The following is a 21,659-nucleotide window of genomic DNA, read 5'->3' as shown; positions in this document are numbered from 1 at the left end:
ATCACACCAAGCAGCATTAGTTTCTGTTCCTGTCACCTATCAGTCCAATCCCTCTGTCAGCAGTCTCATCAGTTCACTTTGGGTTGATGTCAGACTAAATGTCTTACAATTACCAGGCTCATCTTTATGCCTTTTTTAACAGTGGCTTAATGCTAATACTCTGTAAGGCTTCAGGAATTTCCCTGGTACACTAGGATGTATTGAAAATGAAGATGAGTGGACCAATTATCTCCTAGGCAGATCTTCCATGCCTCCTGAGCATGTAGCAAGACTTAAACCTATTTATGTCTAACACAGATTTTTAACGTCTTCGCATATAACTTAGCAGCTAAAAAATATGACTTCTCTCATTTTGCTTGAGTATACCATCCTGCTTCTTTCTAAATGCACAACAGAAATATTTATCTGTCTTTACCTCTTCTCCCCCATCTCCTTAGTAGGGAGTTGCTGTAGCTGCTGCCTGCTGTTTTTCAGGGACATCTGTCAGGCTTTGCTCTCTGCATGTCTCATTTGTCTCCAGGAGCACAAGCTCCATGCTGGTCTGCTGGATATTTCATAAAAAATACAGTACTTTTGCCAGCTTAACGACGACCATGGTGAGGCAGGCTGTCCCCCTGCAGCCCATGGAGGTCCACGGTGCAGCAGATATCCACCTGCAGCCCCTGGAGGACCCCATGCCGGAGCAGGCAGATGTGCCCGAAGGAGGCTGTGACCCCATGGGAAGCCCGTGCTGGAGCAGGCTCCTGGCAGGACCTGTGGCCCCGTGGAGACAGGAGCCCACGCTGGAGCAGGTTTGCTGGCAGAACTTGCGACCCCGCGGGGGACCCACGCTGGGACAGTCTGTTCCTGGAGGACTGCACCCTGTGGAAGGGACCCACGCTGGAGCAGTTCGTGAAGAACTGCAGCCCGTAGGAAGGACCCATGTTGGAGAAGTTTGTGGAGGACTGTCTCCCGTGGGAGGGACCCCACGCTGGAGCAGGGGAAGAGAGCAAGGCAGAAGGAGCAGCAGAGACCATGTGTGATGAACTGACTGCAACCTCCATTCCCTGTCCCCCTGTGCCACTCGGGAGGAGGCAGGGAAAATCGTGAGTGAAGTTGAGCCTGGGAAGAAAGGAGGGGTGGGGGGAAGGTGTTTTTAAGATTTGGTTTTATTTCTCATTATCCTGCTCTGGATTGGCAATAAATTAAATTAATTTCCCCAAGTCGAGTCTGTTTTGCCTGTGACAGTAATTGCTGAGTGATCTCCCTGTCCTTATCTCGACCCACGAGCCTTTCGTCATATTTTCTCTCCCCCTGTCCAGTTGAGGAGAGGGAGTGAGAGAGCGGCTTGGTGGGCACCTGGCGTCCAGCCAGGGTCAACCCACTACACAGGGATGTGCCAGCTCAAGCAGCGAAGAGACAGTCTGTTTTACAGAGCAAGCAGAAGTGTTTGTTTCTGTGAGATTTCAAGCACAAGCAACAAACATGTATACCAAAAAATAAATTGGCTTAGCCAGCGCTTCAAAGGGCGTGAGCTGCCACCCACGGTAATTTCAGTGTGATACCTGCCGCCTTCCCTTTTGCAAAAGGCCGCTTGAGTGATTCACGCACTCACCCACCGATATTGCTAGCTTCTTAAACCACACCACTTACTCTTTGTCTTGGACCCAATACTTTCAAATGGTTTTTAAAAGGCTTTTTTTGTGTGCGTGTGTTCACAGAGCCTTCTTTTGAAAGAGAAGCATTCACACCCTGCACCCAGAGAGACAGGGCTGGCAGCGGGAAGTCGCCCTCCTCCCCTGCCTTACTCACCTCGCTCACGCTTGCTTTTCCCCATGACTCTTCCCCGCGAAGGGATGGAGCCGTGTCCTCCCTCCCCACGGGCAAGAGTTGAGACACCGAGCCGCCGGGAACTCTCTGGCTCTCCCTGTCAAGGGGTGCCTTGCCCTTTTCTGGTTAGGCTGCAAAGTTGTGATGCTGACCCAAACAGAAAGCCAGGACGTGCGGGCACCTCCTCCCTCTGCTTTACTACTGGGCGGAGGAAGGAAGCACCATGCTTCCATACCCTCCCTCCTCTTTTTCATGCCGGATCGCCCCGCGCCAGGCCGGCCGCTCACCATTTCAAAGAACCTTCAAAATCTTTCCTAAAAAGCGTTACAACTTATTTTTCAATTAGCACAGATGGCAATGACTACTTTTTAAGAGGAACAAGGAGCTCCGCATCTCTCCAGCCCTGCAAGGGGAGCTGTAGGATGCTGGCGTGGTGGGTGGGCAGCGCTTCCCATGGTGGCAGGCCTGTGCGGCCACGCTTTCCCAATGCCTCCAGTGACTGATCCACTCGGCAAAGCAGCTCTTCTGGTTATGTTTAGCTCTTTAATCCTTTTCTCTCCCTTTCCAGAAGTGACAACTTTTCTGTTTGCACCTCCATTGCATCACACCCCCCCCAAGGGCTGCCCTGCATTTTTTTGCCTAACAGCATGTAATTAATCAGCTCAGGTTTGTAATAAAATATGACGCCCATTTAATAGACTGAGTCACCAGTACAGCCAAGCAAAATTAGCCGATGGGAGGGATGGCAGGGGAGATAACGCAGGGCTGTCAGCAGGCGAGGGGCAGGCCTGCCTTGCACAGCCAGCGCTCTTCAGAGGCAGCCTGGGTGACACCAAGACCGAACCTGCTCCTGTTTCCTTGTTGCTTGGTGAGGTTTTGGCATGTTTTCCTGCCTTAGCCAGCGCTTCTGCGGCAGCAGCCAGATTGGTCAATCCTTTCCATAAGCGATGGGCATGAGCGGAGGATTAGGCTGGGAACCGGGAAACAAACAGAGCGGGTGGAGCAGAGAGGGGCCACCACTCCTGCAGGGATGCCCGCCCTTGGGACGAGGGGAAGGGGTCAGACCCCACCGAGGGGATGAGCCTTTCGGCGGGAACCACCAGCCTCATCCCCAAGCTGTTGCTGGCATTTCGAACATTGGGACGATTTCTATTTGTAGCATTTTTCGTTGCCAGCTGTGGTACAGTCATATCGTTAGTCTTCATTAGAGGGTTATAAAATACGTATATAAAACCCTCGTAAAACCGGCTGATCACCACCACTGTACTTTATATGCTCTGGAGTCGCAAGACAAAGCAGTTCCATGACATTATAAAAATCTCCCTCTTGTGGCTCAGGGATAGTCAGAGCTAATGAAGAGTTGTTCTTGCGCAGCTAACAAAGGCTTTAGGGCTTGCATACAAACAGCTAAACTGATGTACCTGGGACTGCTCATGAGCAACACCAGGAAGATGTTGGAGGTTTTACAATTTACTTGGCAAGAGCTGCAGAAAAATACCGCAACAGTAATACAGAAAATAGCCTGTATAGACTCAACATAAGATAAAATACACGCACCTTCGAAACAAAAGTGAAAAGCACAACGTCATAATTTCAGTAACGTGGGTAGCTGGATGCATCTATCTAGACACACATAGCAAAATTAAACACATTCTGATTTTATGGTTAACACAACTGCTATTGTGTTAGAAGCTTTCTAAGCAAAATCATTTTAGCTCTGTTCCAAGCAATTATGAATATTTCCCTATGACTGCTTTTCAGCTGTTTGTTAGAAAATGCTTTTCTAGAAAACTTTTATGATGTAAGCTAATTACATCCCAAATGAAAAAGATTTTATTATTAATGAAGAAGATAAGCGTTTACTTTCATCATTCAGCGAAATTTCTATTTAGTGCTGCACAAACTAATTTGGTCTCTTGTACCATCACAACAGTTTCTGGTCTGGGATAAATCACGCATTGCAGGATATCCATTGCACGAGAAGATTCAGGCTGCTCTGGGGATAGGCAGGAGTGCAAAAACTCTGCCAGTTCTCGGTGTTTCTCCATACTACCGTGCCCAGGGAGGCAGCAGTAGCCAGGGGATCTCATTTCCAGCCCCTCAGCGCAATGAGTCCTGTACAGAGCTTGCAGACGCAGCAGCAGCAGCCTTGTGGTGGCCTGCCACGGCTGTGGAAGGAACAGGATCAAAGGAGAGAGTCATCCTTACCCAAGTTCTTGCAAGTCTTGTTTCTGGTTGTTTACCAAGTATTCCAACCACTTTGTAAGTGTCTTTTTTTTTAATTGGAAAAAAGTATTACCAAAGAGCTACCACTAACACAAATTACCTACCCCACTTTTCATTGTTGAATAAATAATCTCCTTACTTTATAGCGCTGCCAGGAGGGATAACGCTATTGTTAAAGCATGACACCACACTGCAGAAAGGGTGTCTGCTCAAAACTTGTTCAGTCCTCTCTCATCCTTGCCTGTAGCCATTGGAAAACATACAAACCTCCTGCAGTTAAACAGCACGGTAGCCATTCCAGGTAAACTATAGGTCTTCTCTTTTGGTCTCCTTTTCCCGTTAAGGTAAAAAGTACCCCAACGCCAAACACCTGAGAGTGATCTTTTACTGATGTTGAGAAGCTCTTTAAAGAGCAGCTTTTGCTTTTGGTGGTAGGTGGACACCAGAAAAGCCACTTTAAGATTGCCCATCAGTTAAACTTTTAAAGTCAAGGAGGTGCAGCTGCAGAAACGCCCTACCTATTGATGCCAGTACATCATTTAGCTCTTCCTTCGAAAACATCAGCAGTTAGGAAAGGCTCCAAGTTTTCCTAGGGAAACACTGTAGTGAAACGTGTCATCCAGCTGGCTGTGCCTTCACCACCACTCACCTGTATCCGTCCCTATGCGGTGTCATCTGGTAACAGCTCACAGGTTGTGCGAAACCTGCTAAATCCAAGTGCCACCTAGAAAATGTTTTGCAAGTGGATGCAGTTTCCAGCTATGGGAGTTTTCACCTTCCCCGCTAAATCGCCCAGAGCAGAAGTTCAGCACCTGTTATTTTTATTTATTTACTTATTTAAATTGCTGTTCAGTTAATCCAGTAAGTCCCCAAAGGTAAACCAGTCCCAAGAAATAGGAATGACCAGTGATGAGAATGTTGTAATTTTAAGAGGGGGTCAGGGCCAAATATTCCTATGATTTCTAATTCTTTCACCTTTCATGGGATGCCAGGGCCATCCCGCTGGGCATGTATGGATTCCTCCTTGCTAACACAAAATGCTTCTTCTGGTCCAGAATTTCCAGCTTCAGGAACTGAAATTCTGGCTCAAACATTCCGACTGCATTATAATGGCTGAAAAAAGAAGTCAAGAAATACAATTAGCCCACCCCCCAGCTCTGATTGAGTGTATCGTTAATCTCTTTTCTAAAGCATTCTTCACAATCGTAAAGGCTATTTTATCTAAGCAACAAAGAGAAACAGGTTCCAGCTGGGGCTTTAAAACCCGATACCGATTTTCTTAAAATAAATAGCATTAGTAAGCAATAATGAGGGCATTTCTTAATTTGGTTGCTTCTGCTACTAAAATAGTAGAGGGCACAAGAAGAACAGTAAGTAATAACCTCAGTGAGCACACTTTGGGGATTTTTCTTCTTTACTTTATTCCTCAATGCTGAAGAAAGAGATGACAAAGTTTTGTTGAATGTAATGACTTTTAAAAATTATTTCTTTATTTAAATCAAGGATTTAGGATGCAAAAAAAGCTCTGTTTTTTTCTGAATTCCTGGTTCCTAAACATAGGTTTTGCAGTTAATAACGGCACATATCTCTGTGTCCTGGCCTAGCCACAGTGCTGGAAAAAAGCTGTTGACTGTATCTACTTTCTGGCAGATTATGGAATTTTTTAAAACTCGTAATTCAGATCCAGAATACACTGCTCACCAGGTCATAACAATATTGACAGCTAATCTTGGTGTCTAGCATTATGCTTACAAAGGGAGTTTTGCTCAGTGAAGGAGGTACTGTACAGCATTCTGTGCCTGTTCTAACAAACAAAAAAAGAACCACACCATTGCCTCAAGATGTTATGCTGCCAAAATTGCTAAACCAAAATTTAAATTGAGAACAGAGCCCAAAATAACTTGTCCGTCTAAAACACCACATTATTTTCAGCATCCTTGCAATTCAAAAGCAAGCAAACCACTAACACTTTGTGCATCTGTTTGTAACCCAGCATACGTTCCTAGCCCCCATGAAAAACATGCATCAAGATATAATGTGAAGAAAATACCAAGAATATTTTGGTCAGATTAAAATACCCACATAGGCCCCAGTCAGTTGTTAAAATTCCAAACAAAAACACATTGCAGACAAAGTAAATGAATTCCTTCTATTTAACGCATCACCGACTAGAGCTGCTGAGCAGCCATCTTCTAATACTAGCAATGAACCGCTGAGAGCCCAGTGCTGCTCCCTGGTAGCCAGTGGCAGGACCAGAGGCTCGTAAAGTGAAAGGCTCAAGGTGTTCAAAGAAGGAGAAATTGCCCCGAACAGGTGCCAAAATTGAGCTGAAACATACTTTTCCAACGTAACATGTGAGTCTAAATGTGAAAAAAATACAGGCTTGCTTAATTTAGAATTCAAACTGTCATCCTAATGGTTCAGTTCAAGGATTTTAGTGAATCAGTACCTTTATAGCTTTCAACAGGCTTTAGACAACACCTTCCAGATCCAAGAGATTTATAGACCTGTGAGACAGACAGCTTATGCCAACTGCTTATCATTACGGTACTACAGGTGTATTCCATAGCGCTGGCACAACCAGAGGCATTCAGGAGAGTTTGAGCTACACGTGTTGCACATACAATCTCATATCTGGTCTTTTATCAAAAGCAGATTTAATACAGTGTCAGAAAGCAAGAAAAAAAAATCTGCTCATGCACTGGTCCGCAGCACAAAGCAGGTTTTTCTCAGTAAGGAACTTGCCACAGCCAACACCGCGTGAGTTCAACATACATTGCCACTTCTCCTGGTGTTTTACTAAAGTAATTATACCTTCATTGTAAAGTCTTTAGAAAAAAATCTAAATAGAAAAAAAATCTAAAGTTTTTGGTACTTCTTTTTCTATTATTCTCTGAACATCTTAGTGTGCAATGTGAGATCTAGACAGTAAGTGAGCTCTTATAAATTCTGCTGGCATCACAGAGTGTCCTTAGCTAGTGAAAATTCTCACTGAAATAAGTGAAACTTCACCTAGAGAGCATCAAAAAGTCAGGATGAGAATTTTTACCTGTGCAAGAAAATATTTGTACTAGTTACCTGACTTTGAAATAAAAAACAAAAGTCAGATTTATGTAAAAATCCATTCTTTATTAAACTCTGATCACAGAAGAGAATAGCTCAGTATAAAATCTCTAACACAGTGATTTTATAGCACAGCAAACTCTTCGTCTCTCGCAGCCATAAGCTCTGGTTATCAGTGTACAATATGCCTTCGTATCATAGAATGCAAAACTGGAGTTTGTCCTTGTAGCCTGGTATTTGTTAAGCAGGAAGACAAAATTTAATAAAAGCTGTTCTTTTTTCTAGCTTATTGTATCCAGAACATCCAGTTTTGTAGTGATGCTTTGAGACCATTATATGCGAAATACTGTTACTACTCAACCTGCTCAGACTGTGCGGCTGCAATTCGGCATTTCAGACCGTAAGAGAAGTCACTCAAATGCCCCAGCGACAAATCACAGCAGTAAATTATTTCCTAAACACACAGAGCAATCTTCATCCAAGGAGCCACCCTAGCAGAGCAGAAAGGCATGCACAGTGGTTATAGAGAGCAAAGGGGGAAAATGGGGAATTTTTCAGTAAAAAACTAGCTACTACACAAAGCCTCATTTTCTGAATAAATCCTAAAAGGTGGTTTTGTTTTGGGTTTGTTTTTTTTTTCTATTTAACTGGAGTATTTCCAGCACATTTGGTTTATGTCAAGCAACTAAGAAAAACTGAAAAGCATGCTAGGCTCTCTACAAGTACTGAATCCAGAGCCACATTTTCTTCAAACTTCTTCAAGCTGTCAGCAGAAAATGTTCATACACCCCCTGCCAAGTTTGGTGTTGTTTTGAGCGTAGGCAGAACTGCAAGAAAAACCCTCCTCTTTGGCCCAAGGACTTCTCCTGCCCCTTCTGCCAAATGTGTGGAAACCAGGTCAGACACCAAATCCCAGGTGAGAATCTCTTGTCCAGTAAAGAAAATTCATAATGGGCTGGATGGACCAAGATTGCTGTTCCCTGTGCCCAAGAGCAGCATTTGAGGCGAAGCCAGTGTACCAAGCGATGCCATGGACTTGAAACCCTCGACTATACAACACCCCAGAGTCCATTTTAACATTTTACTCACAACTACTACAAGATCTTTCTATGAAGTACATCCCACTCTGGAGTAATTTAGTAAGCAAGCACCTGACCTGAAGACATGTTTACAAAAAAGAAACAAAGTAATAATAGGAGCTCTGCAAAAGCAGTTTTTAGCAGTGATATAGCAATTTTCATCTTCACAGAGCTTTGTGTTATTGCAAGAAGCTCCTCAGAAGCTCTGAAGATTATTAATTAGAAAATACAGAGTAAATATTAATTATTTGTGAGTCCTGCCAATGCAGGACTACGATGTTTGTCATTACTTCCACTACAAGCATTTATGATTAGATAAATAGCTCATTCTATTACAATTCAAGACAAAGCAGTTTTTATGTACTTCAGAATGTACTTGTGCACAAGTACACTACTTGTATACTGTTACAGCATTTATAAATAATGAATACACAGCAGTAACAGTTATAGAGTAGTCATTTAACTCCTGCAACATCTAGAGGCAAGGGCAAAAACTACAGGAGCAACTACTCCATGTTCTCTAGCTTTTGGCCCAAGTTATTTCTTGTATTTCTCTAGTTTTCTCTCATAAACACACTCCAAAAGACACCAGCATAAATGTGGTTTTCTCATGAAACAAATGAAGATGATAGCACTGCAAGAATGACAGTTCTCAATCTAAAGATGAGAAACAACACTTATCTTTGAGTCATTTCAAGAATCAAAGATTTCTTCTCATTTAGCAGACTAAAACCTACCTGATATTGATTTGACAGATAGCAGTGATGCCATATGAGCTTGTATCAATTCCCACATATTGAATCAAAATGCAAATAGCTTTTTCCCTTCAAAGCTGTACTGACTGTATGGTGCTCTGGCAGGAACTGCCAGCACTGTTTTAATACTATCAGACCAGAGTGCACTAATCAGGCCCTGGACAACTGGCACCGCGATGATCAAGAGAGCCATAATCTTGCCCATCAATAAGCATCTTTGTAACTAAGTCAAATGCAATGTCTCTGACGCATCAGGCAATCAATAGAAAAATGCGTGTGCATTCACTAGGCTACCTAGAAGTCTCAAGCATAAAAAGGCACTGAAAGGCACTAGTCCATAGAAAGTACTGCCTTCAAAACTGTCTTAGAGTACATGCTTCATTTGCGTGCAAGACTACAGCCTGCATTCACCCACTCTCTCGTGGTAATGCCAGGGCTTTGAGCTGAGCAAGCAAACAGGTAATAAAACCCTTCCCCCAACCCCAATTTCCTGGACCTTAAGAAGCAAGTGAGACAATAAAGAAAACCGAACATGAAAAACAGAGGATGCAGTCTATTCCATCCAATCATCTGATGAATCTAACTTGATCACGTGTGCTTATTTTTAATTACTGGTGGGACCAAGTATTACGGAAAAGATGCCTGGACAGAGTGGCCACCACCAGCATGTGTTAATCATCTAAGGGACAAATCCCGCTCTGAACACGTAGTGTATTTTCTGACTGCAGGGAGGGTGCAAGCAATGGATTGAAGCAACACCTGCGAATTATGCAAGAGATAATTGACCACACCGTATTTTGCTACGACAGCAGGCTTGATTCTCTACTACCTGACATCCGGAGTAGCTATTTGCACTTAAGTGCTAGGAGTGCAACATGGGTGCAACTCAATATTGTAAGGTTGATCACAGAGACCATACTTGGTGGACTAGCTATGAAGGAACTTATTGTACATAGCAACACGTAACCGTGAATTACACCTACTGCCAAAAGTGCTCCAGATTCTCCGGGATGAGAGACATCACATTAACACAATGTGGCGCCCAGCAAAAGCTAAACCACGTGGCTAATGGTATTCCTAATTGTTAATGCTTCCAAGACCGAACAATCTGGAGCCTCGAGTACGGCGTGCAGTCTCCTACCACCATCTTCTCAAAACAGAAGATTGATTGAGGTTTCTTACCTTCTCAATGAATGTACCTTCTCTCTTAATATATTCAGGCATTACATCCATTTTTCACTTTGCTGATCCTTCCCTCCCTCTCCTGCATACCCAAGGCACAAGCCATACTGGGAGAGAAGCAAAGGCCAACTCCATCCGACGCTTTCGGTTTATCCCAGCCTTAAGATGGCGTTTGGACGAAATCTGATGCCGATACATGTGTTATACAGCCAGAATATATTCCAGGAGACTTGTTTTTTGTTTAAGTGGACATCCTATTTTCAGTCAATTCCCTAAGGATGACTTCAAAGCCACTAGACTACCATTTTGGAGGAATATCCAAAATTAGAAAGTCCCCATAACCTTAAAATGGGAGGATGTGCCACAAAAATGTTTTTCTCAAACTTTTCGGCTACATAACAGATTACATCAACACAACATGCGCAACACTGTAAAATTAGCAAGCATCTCAAAGCAAGATGGGACACAGAAGAACATTCTACAGAATGTATAAAACCAAACTCAAACAGCATGAAAAAAGTAATGTTTATTTTTATTGTTTACAAAAGCATGAACACCTTATGCAAATGCAGCATCCTGAACCATACATTTCCCTCGTCCTCCTGGGGTATTGGCAGAAAGCAAGTATTTTCTCTGTTCTTTAGGGTTATATGTACTCTGCTGAGGTAAATGGGAACCACCCCACCGATTTCCACGGAGCTCCGACTGCTTACATTAGCAAAGAGGCCGACTCATCAGACCACAACGCAATGAGATGTCATATGGGTGACTTTCTTTTATGTGCCAAATTGGATTAGTCTGTGCTTCTAACCAAGATAAATACACTATCCAGATACTTAATAAGCTCCCCATTCTCGTCAATCTTAACTGAAACGATCTAATTTTAAATACCTGGTTAAATATTATGACTCTCATCCCACACTAACTTCATGCAAGGTTTAACTTCATGCACCATGAACAATTTTACTCAAGTTTTTAACAGACAGCAAGTGTGCTCATAAGCTATTGTAGGAGTGAGACCTTTCAGCACAATAGCTATTTACTCCTTTCTTACCTGCCTCCCCAGCACACGGAGGTCAAGTGCTTACTCTGAAGAAACGTGCCCTAAGGTTAACCTGAAAAAAAGGAATGTGCAGCATTTTGATTTTGACTTCATCTTTTTCTCCTGATCTGGAGCTGGAAGTAGTTAACGGTCGTATAATCAAATAGGCCATGCTTTTGAACCTACAGAGAAACATCTATTTATTTATTTATTTTAAAAGTGTTTTGTTAAACAGAGAATTTGATTGCAATGACTTCAAAGACTTACCTGGAGCAAGTTACTCATACTGTTTCCTAAAATGATCCCTACTATAAAACAGCATAATTCCTCAGCTCCTTTGAGTTGAGGTCTCTCCCCTCAGAATCTACAACTGATGCCTCAAAATATTTATTACACTGGGAGAAATGGCTCTGGCTTGTCTGCCATCCTATGTCTAAAATGACTGACAAATACTATTTATGTCTGCAAGACTGATATTGGATCTGTGGATCAATGAAAACTGCTTTTTACTGCTCGAGCTGTAGGAACTGCTCTATTAGCTCCTGCCAACTTCACATTAAAGAAATACAATTTATTTCATATATTGAAAGAACCTGCTAAGAACCCATATATATACACACACACTATGCATATGTACACATGTATATACACACATATATAGATAATTTGTATTTATTTTACACTGACAAAGTGCTAAAAGAATCCAACAACTGCCACTGCTAGAGATGAGGCTACATGAAATGGTATTACTTATATGGCATCAAATAATTATGAGACTCTGGTCCAAGAGCTTCAGAACAGTTAGCAAAAAAGTACCTTTCATTGGCAAAAAAGAAAAGTTCCAAATGGTTTGAATTTCACTTTTAAATAATTTGGAAGCATTTAGGGAAAAAAAATGACCATGCAAAGTAGATTTTATAATTTAAATTTCAGTTCTGTGTATAGCAAACACACACATTTATACATATATTCTATTACTTTCATGGCAAAATTCTGGAGGTGCCTTGGACTCAGTGATGACTTTAAGGAATCTGGCAGTATCTCACACATGCATCATTGCCTCAAATTTTGAAAAAGAAAAAGCTGTACAAGTTCAGCCCTGTATTCTGTGAGTCTGGCTGCATAGTCAGAAACAGAAGTATTGCACTCAAGACCATGCCTACAAAAATGCACATTTAATAAGGCCATTATATTCAAGATCATAATGGGACTCAAGTCACGTGAACAATCAAATATATCAAATAGCCCAAGGAAAGCCATATTGCAGAAGACGGATTCAAAACAGCAGTGTTCCAGCAATTTAATAACTGATCTTTTTTTCCATGAAATGCCAATCTCTCAAACTGGTTTTACCCACATGGCCAGACAACATGATGTGTATGTATGCATGCATTCTCAAAATGCGTTGTTTAATTTTTTCTTAAAAGTTACCAAGTGTCCCAGAGTTTGAGGGTAGGATTCCACTCAAGTTCTGCCAATAAGGTTCAAGTTGTTATCAACTTTAAGCAGCTTCCATGCATGATGAGGGGAGAGAAGATTTGACTTTCAGTTATTTAAATATTTGCCAACATGCAAGACATAATTCTTACTTTACAAAGTGTAGCAAAGACATAATTGAACCTGTACTGGAATATTTCTCAGTATGCTCTTTCAGAGCTAGATCACATTACGAGTATCAGTTTATCTGATCTGGCTTACCGAAAGAAAGACAGAGCAAACAACCAATTTAACACAATACAAGGAACGATACAGATTTACAAGTTAGCTGCCTGCATCCCATGGCAAATAGAAAGAAGCTACCCTTTAATCAAAGTAGGGTAAGCTACCTTGAATTTACAGTAGGGTAAGTGTATTCACACCAGCCACCACCTTGGAGTAGCAGGTGTGCTGTAAATCTGCTGGTTTGCTTTGTAGTTATTTGCTCCTTTAGCCATTCCAAAGTTACCCAGTCAGCCAGAATTTTGGCTTGGTTAAGGGTAGTGGCATTTGTCCACGAAGGAAGGGTAGACCACTATCCCTCTTCCCCATGCCACGCTACATAAATACATAGAGTTATGCAAATGCAAAAAGCATCAGTACAAAGGCTAGAAGAATCACAAGACACAGCAGATAGGAAACTTAATGGTCACATGCATTACAGTTCAGCAGAGACATTCTTTCATAATCCTATATTCTGCTGTAAAATCCACAGTGGTGGAGATTATGGATGAACTACCTTCCAGCTGAATCAACTCCAGTATTAGGAATTACTTCTGAATACAACAGACTATATCCAACCCTTTTTCTCCTAGGACCTGTTTTTTGGGTTTAGACAGTTTTTAGTATAGAGACAAGAGACAAACCTGAGACACAGATGATGTGACCTGTTTGCATATTATAAACAGACAAATGGATAATCGATATGCAAACTATTAAACGTGTCACACACTTTACACATACAGCTCCATATATTTTTTTCCTGCAACAATGGTGTCACTTGCCAGATGCAAGTTTGTCACTAACTATGAATATGTTTTTGGCCAGAGCTGGGACAAATGCATTCAGACAGCAACAACGCAGCTCTTGTAGCGATGAGTAAGGAACATGGGAGTTCAGGATATGGTTTCTAATTCCACCCCTATCTTATTGCATGCTGAGCAGCTCAAAACATCTTAGTAATCGCATTATTTGGAAGGAGAATAACTCTTTCCATATTTTCTTCACAAAAGGAGCAGTAAGAAGTCCATTAATGTATCACGTAAGATGAAAAGCCATTTAAAAGGCTTCTACTTATTTTAGCAGTTTTGACTAAAAAACGATTAGCAGAATCACTTTGTCAATTACGTTGAAAAGAGCCGAGAATATTTTGGGAATAGTTTCAGAAGCCCATCTCCGACATTCACATTAAAATGGTGGCCTGACTACTTGCAATACTTTGTCTGCAAATGTCTAAGCAAATAGGGTTTTGATGGGTATCAAGCAGTAGCAGCATTTTCAACATTTGATGTTTGCTGTATTTAGTACTTTATAACTGAATTCTCTCTCCCAATAAAGTGACTGTCTTCTAGTTAGCATGACTACCCATACACACAGCATTTCTCAATGGAATTACATATTGTTGTTTTCTCTCCACCATAATATTATCTTACCACTTCCAGTATCATACAGCACCACAGGTTTAATGCAGGTCACGGACAACAAGCAGCAGGCCTACTTTTACTGCTTGCTTCAAACAATGTATTGTTTCATATTTATACATTCTTAAAATGTTTTCTTCACTTAGCTATACTAAAAGTACCACTCCAAAATTTAAGTTTACAATGAAAAAGGTTATTGATGACCAAAAAATACCGCCAAAAATCCCTTTTACTCCCATAGGAAATCATATTTTCTCCTGAATTAGTGTTAACGGATATTTATATTAGAGGACTCCATATTTCAGAAACCAGTTATTTAATGCTCAATATTCTTTTCAGCAGATGAAGAGGTAGGTATATTTCCACACAAGAAAAAAAACCAAACAAACTGTAACAGACACTCAATTAAATCAAGTAATGTCTGAAAAGTCAAACACTGTTCTGACAGCACATAAACATAACGTGTCTGAAGATACTCTCCAAGGAGGACAAGAAAAGTTGCTCATTCTGATTAGATAATATGTCATAATTTGAAATTTAATAATTTTCTGGAAAGAAAACACAAGTATCCAAATGCTACTTCCTTCCCCTCCCTCCCCCAAAGAAATGTGGGTGCCAACAAAACTGCCTGTATCAATGGTAGTATTAACTTTTGGACTGCTAAACATGGAATCAACTGCAATTCTTCCTTACATTCACCATCACCAGCAGTCTACAAGTTTACACAGAGACCATATGCATGATAATTACATAATTACAATAGAAATTCAACTTTAGTGTTGTTCTTAAAACAATCTTCATAAATAATGAAAATATCTGTGTTCTAGCTCTTCAGTAACCTAAGGTTAATTGGTACAGATAGTGTTTTTTTCTTCCTTTTACAAACCAAACTGGAGGTTCCTCACTGCCAACAATGGTTAAGGCCTGGATCAAGTTACTCTCCTTTTGCTTTTCCCTTTTTCTGCTTTTTTCCATTTTCCACCACTGCATAATTTTCTGGTTTGCTTACTCCATTTGCAACAGCACCATTTGCTATTTTGCCATTCTTTAGGGGTTCCTTGGGCAGCTTATATGTCCGATAGTAGAAGTTACCAAACAGGAAAATGAAGGTGACAGCATAGAAAATTACACTCCAGTGCATCCATTTAGGGAAAGGACAATCAATATAAATAGACAAGGCTGTGTGGCCAATAGTCACATGGAACTGCACCTGAAAGACAGAAAACATAGAATCAAAAAGGTCTGGATATATTCTGTAGGTCTGACTGCACCAATGTATACCGATGCATCAAGTTATGAAAACTGCTAAATTGGGAGGTGGTAGGGAAGCTGTATTTGGCTGTCACATGCATGCTTGACCAGGAACATCAAATTTACTTCCAGTACCTGGCACCAGTTTTCAGAAATAGGAAAATGAGAAGACATTAAGAGATTTGGATTTTCTTGACCTTTTGAACAGGTTTTTGCAATTCAGTTGAAACAACCAGTAAAGCAGTATTAGACTTTACTCACCCAACTCTTATCTATGCTGTGTATTTTTTGAGAAATGAAATAAATACTTCCATCTCCAGGAAGTACTCTAACTTGAGCTGTGAGTATCAGACAGCTAAGAATTTTTGGAAGGAGCATCATCTGTTCCAAAGCTCTGCAAATGCAAATCCACTCAGCGGCAACGCCTTCTGAGATAAAGGGAGAAGTTTTACTTACCAATTGCAATATGGTCAAGTATCGTTTCCACCACAGGTATTTCTGAAATTTAGGGCCACAGGCAGCTAATCCATAATACATGTACATAATGACATGAATAAATGCATTCATCTGAGCTCCGAAAAAAGCTGTCCAGGAACAGAAGGAAAGACTGTCATGTAATTTCGGAAAAAGAGAGAAGTCTTTTCCAATATTCTTCATGTGACAGTAAAAATTATAAAGCACAGGACATGCCAGGATTCCATCTTCAAAATATTCAATAGTATAGTATAGACCTGACTGCCAACATGTACTGACACAAATAGCTGTTCATGCAAGTGGTATGTCACATCTTTCATGGAACTACTTATGCAAAAGCTTTTCATAAGATTTTTGTTGAACAGACATAACTAATGTGGAAACCACATGATTTATTGTAGTATAACTGCAATTGTTTTGCTAAAGGATTATTAAAAACTGTATTTGATGATGTACAGTATAAAGTATCAGGTTCTGAACTTAAATACTTTAAACTGTATTTAAATGCACAAGATTCACTTCTCAGCAAGAAGTCAAGAAACTCATGTGGAATTCTGATTAAATAGGCCAAAAAATCATACAAAGCAAAACTTGACTTGTGGTTATAAGACATTTAAGGGCATTGCCAAGTGAGTTTGTCTAACTTGCTTATCTTTAGTTTCCTTATTTATGACTTAAAATACCCAGAATTCTTAAATATATAAATGTATAGTATAACTTTTTCCAGAATGATCCATACTGGAAACGAAGATGACAGTTCTCATTGGCATTAAGTTCTCTTCGCTCTGTCAAGATTAGCAGCCATTTAACAGAAACAAATTATATCTTGTTAAGGTATTCTTACACTGCCAGAGAGGCTCAAAAAGGCTCTAATGTATAAGATTAGGGCAATATAGACAATAGCTGCTGACATGAAACAGTTCAGATGCCCACGTGGTCTAGACCCAGGTAGTTATAATAGGGTCTAGGTTATAATAGATCTGTCTATGTAAGCAATGTACTATCAACTAGAAAACAGAAGAACATAGATCTATCCACATTTATGCAGTAACGCTACATAAATGCAGAGGAGCAACTATTGCTTTTCCTTTTGCAGCGGCTAGAAACTAAGAGGCAGTGCAAGAATACCAAAACTTGAAATAAATTTGGAAATAGTTGCAACTGTTGTATTGAAAACTGCTGATATTTAGCATGAGGAGTCTGAAAAAGGCAACAAAGGAGAGGGCATTTTGAGATATCCAGGGAATTTCTAAGTAAGACTACAAGTAAGCACCCAGTCTCCAATAAACTTATTTTATGGGTGCAGTAGCCAAAGATCATGAAATGTCTGGTTGAGTACCTGCATTCTGCAGATTACTTGGGAGAAATTCAAGGATAGTCACAGATACTCATTTTAAATATTTCTTCTTTTGAATATAAGTAACCACTCAGTACAAGATGTCTATAATAAAACCCCCATGAATTAAGTATGAGTGTGGTTTGACAAAAAAACCCTAAAATATTAGTTTGGTGTGGTGTTTACTATGTTATTTTCAGTGTCTTAAGCCTACAAAGCACAGTACAAAGAAAACAGGGTATTTTCCCTGAACCCTCAGCTCTGGAGCTTATAATTTGAGACACAAGGCAAAACAACAGGAACAAGGGTACAATGCAGGTAAAGGAGGATGTGGCAAATACAATGGAATAAAATTCTTTGATGGGGGCTTTAGAAAGGAAGCAAGGAAAAAAAAAAAGGCTGATAATGGATTATAGACTTGTGTCACTATGAATAGGTTTTAAAAGTTAATTGACAGATTTATTGGCTCACCTTCAAGGGAAGGTTTCAGAATTTTATACATGCCTCTCTATAAAAAAGAAATAGCTTCAGTGCTATTTAAACAGTTTTGTATATTATAATGTTAAGTCTACAAAAACTTTTTTCTATTGCTCCCAAACAATAATAATTCTCCCTTGTGTCCAGTCAAAAGGGTATGGGAGGAAGACAACTCACCTTGTCCACCTGCAACCCACTTAATACCAATCCACCACAAGGTGAACATGGTGAAATGGTGATAGACATGAAGGAAACTAATTTGGTTAAATTTCTTCCTCAGGATGAAGAATACTGTATCCAAATATTCAATTCCTTTAGAGACATAATACCACCATAAAGCAGCAGCTATCTGCAATGAAAAAAAGACAACACAGAAGTTTTAGTGATTCCAAGCTGAATGGAATAAAGTTCTCTCCACCTGTGTGCTGCAAGAGAAGGATACGTCTTCCTTCCCCAAATCCTGGTAAATGTTGAGGTGGAGTCATCAAACATCTGATGGTATGAGAACAACAACAAAAACAATAATCCATTCATCTATTCTGGACATTATTCCGAGTCTACTGCTCACAAATCACAACCGTAAAAAAGAGCTAACATAATTAAAAGCTTTGCCATCTCTGAACAGTTTACCAGTTAAACATAGGAGCTTGTATCCTCATTCTCTGTCCTAAGCTTTGCAGGAGAAGACTACCACAGGGCTTCCCGTACTAATGAGGCAACACTTTGATGTGGTCAGAACAACAAGGCAGAAACATTATGATAAAACGAAGTTGCAAAGGTTGAAACCTTATATAAAATTCTTTCAGTACCACAGGCATATGGGTGGGAAGATAGCAAATCACTCTTACAAGCTAGGTACAGTACAGATTTCATATCCCTTAGAGCAATGTTCCCCCCAACTTCTTCTGGCCTGCTCAGTAATCCCCTCTGGAAAGCAGCGTTCCCCCAGTGGCTCTGTGCCATTCAGGGAAAAGAAGAAATGAGACCATGGGAGCCACACAACCTGCAGAGATATAACCCATCTACCCAACAGGGCAGTGCTACACACCCAAAATTCTTTTTCTAATCCACCTATCACAGTGGATCTTGCCCAAGATGCAACACAAACACGGCTTCCTGCTGAAATCAGGATATTGTTGTACCAGGTAAAGCCCAGAAGCTTTGCGTAGCAATTTGCTAATACTATGATATGGGGGTATGGTGGTGGTGGGGACTCCCTTCCAGATCCCAAAGCATAGCAACAAGTCTAGATCCTGGCATTATAAGTCATCTAGCTTGTTATGCAAGGGTGGGACCAGAACATATCCCAGATGGTGACTCACACAGAGAATGAAAAAAAAAAACCAAACAAACCCAACAGAAAAACAGAGTTGGAAATGGCACCACCAGCAAAGAGAGCAGGCAGTGTCACAACACACCTATTTCTAAGTTTACCTGGTCTTTCAGGACTCATCTGATGGCAAATCAGACTTTCTTACCTTAACATGGTGTGAAATAACCCCACCACCCCATCAGTCCCCAGGGGAGACAGAAGAGAAAAAGTTAAGACAGCAGTAGCTTCCCTTCCCAAATACACACATACTCTTAGGCAAGTGAGAGAAAGGGGAATCAGTAGAACGAGCAGTTCAGAGCAGTGCTACAGCCCTGCGTGGTGTTTTCCTCCACCTCTCCAAACTAGCAGGAAAGAAATGCATCTCTCCTCAGAGTAAGTTTGTCACAGCCATAACTGGACTAGTGAACATTTTAGGAAAGATTACAGCAGAAGCAGAAAAGCAGCATGGGAGCAGAAGAGTGTCACAAATCTGCATTGCAGACTCTGCAGTTTCCCAAAGGGACTGCACAACTTACTGTTGCCAAACTGCAGACTTCTACGTATCCATTAATGAATACCCTTCGCACTCTCTGGATGTGATTTAGCCTACTTCAGGTCTCAGGAAGAGGAGGCAGATTTTGTCAATTTATTATAAAAATATTCTAGTATCTGTCAAAGTTGGAGAGAGGCTTAATGAGAGAAAAGTGACTCCCACAGATCTTGGAGTTCCCAGACACACAGGCAAGCTGCAAGAACCATCAATATACGTATGTGTTGCCCAGTATCCAGTACAGTTCTGCCTCTGGGACAGGTAGTCAGGTGTTTAATAACACCCACATCAAGGCTTTGTCTCACACCCATGGATTAGCATAACAGTCCAGCATCTTTTACAGATCTTTGCTAAAGCTGCATCTCTTAAATAAATTAAGATAAGCATCTTTTCATCTCATGAGTTAACAATAAACACTTTGGACTGTATCCATAAAATAACAAGCCAGCGCTACAATGCTCAAGCTCTTCGGAGGTCCCTCCTTCTGAGAAACTTTTAAAGAATCAATAGGTCATTTACAAGCAAACTGCCATAAAATCTCTTACAAAAAGTCGATGTGCATTTTGTTAAAGAAACAGTGGAACAATAAGCCAAACAGCCAATAAGCAAATAGCCAATTTACTGTATGACACAGAGTAAAATGTAAGTGGAGAAAAATCCAGCAAAGAACCTTATGTTTTATGCCCAAGATGCCACAGGTTCACTATATGCTCCTGGACAAGTCATTTCACACACCTCATTCCTCTTCTTTTGAATTCCACCTGCCTTGCACAGAAAGCAATGACAGCCTGTGGATCAAAATCAGCTGAACTTTTGATCAAAATGCTTCCCATCACGTAAGAACAAAAATAGCCTCCATTTCTTTGCAGGATTATACCTGCTGATTTTTGTGTTCCTGTAGATTTTTTTGCCTGACAGCTCTTTTGCTCTCTTCCTATCATCAAATTTTACTACCATTTATTCTCAAACTTGATAGGTTTCGTGTACTGATGATTTATTTCAGTGCTCCCAATGACTTATGCAGATGTTTTGATCATTAGCTTATAGATGCAGAAAAAAAGTAGAACAATACACTGATATGCAAGCTATGTCAGGAGCAGATGGCTACTATTAAACTTCTTCTGCAAAGCATCAGAAGTTACGACCTAACCTGTAGCCTTTCTTTGGACACAGCACGAAAGAAAGATTTAGCTTAAAAGAAAATATGCATTAAAAAGGCATATTCCTGAAATGAATAATACTAGTCCCAACCATACCTTTTCTGGCAATCTTCATATGCACCAATCTAAGTCTGTTAAAACACCAGATGGCACAGAAAGATTACATTACAGCCTAGGATTAAAGGGGTCAACAAGAGGTCCAATACCATGACCTCTGCCTGCTGCAGGGTTTTTGAACAGAGGGCTGTTTTAACATGGGACTTTGTTCCTGCACCCTCCTTCCTCATTTCAGGTGGGAGACAGTTATCCATTAAGGGGTTTGAAGGGACAGGTACTTCTTAGAAGGTAACAGTAACATGAAAAAGTGACTTTTAAAGAGAACTCTTTTCCCTGCTTCGGTTATAGAATTTTGTTTACAGGACCGTGAAGTCTATTTTGTTAAGTCAAGTTCCCTTTTCACAGAAGTTTAAAGTAAATTATTATTATATTTATTTCATAAGAGCAAACTACTCAAGCTCTAGACATAAATACAAACAATGCAGATTACAATTACAATACAGAAGACAACCACAGCTCACCTTTATGATTACAATCAGCACACTTAAAACTAGGAACTAACTAATTCACACAGCCCCAGATTCCTAATTCTCAGCTCTTCAGAAATGCTAATAAAATAGAGGAACCTTGACCTGGGAAACAAGGACACACAAATGTAAGCAGAGGGACTACTCTCAGCCACTAACATGCCTTAAGTTAGACAATGTTAGGAAATTGTTCACTCCTAATACTGGAGCTTCCAAACGAGTACTACAAAGCATGGATTTAAC

At 40.6% G+C, this 21,659-nt stretch overlaps 1 protein-coding gene across 2 annotated transcripts in view; it reads right to left on the bottom strand.

Annotated features, from left to right (window-relative positions):
- Positions 1 to 13,745: 13,745 nt before the first annotated feature.
- The window catches only part of ELOVL4 (ELOVL fatty acid elongase 4), a 32,075-nt gene continuing 24,161 nt past the window's right edge, over positions 13,746 to 21,659 (bottom strand). For both annotated transcript variants that reach the window (XM_050894375.1, XM_050894376.1), the window contains exons 4-6: positions 17,988 to 18,159; positions 15,980 to 16,107; positions 13,746 to 15,482 (exon numbers count right to left, since the gene is read on the bottom strand). In XM_050894375.1, the coding sequence (XP_050750332.1) occupies positions 15,207 to 15,482; positions 15,980 to 16,107; positions 17,988 to 18,159 (576 nt within the window). In that variant the 3' untranslated portion in view covers positions 13,746 to 15,206. The remainder of the gene's footprint in view (positions 15,483 to 15,979; positions 16,108 to 17,987; positions 18,160 to 21,659) is intronic.

Source organism: Gymnogyps californianus, chromosome 3, assembly GCF_018139145.2.
Source record: "Gymnogyps californianus isolate 813 chromosome 3, ASM1813914v2, whole genome shotgun sequence".
Classification (NCBI taxonomy): Eukaryota; Metazoa; Chordata; class Aves; order Accipitriformes; family Cathartidae; genus Gymnogyps; species Gymnogyps californianus.
The sequence above is the reverse complement of the archived record's forward strand: the minus strand, read 5'-3'. Positions and strand labels throughout refer to the sequence as shown.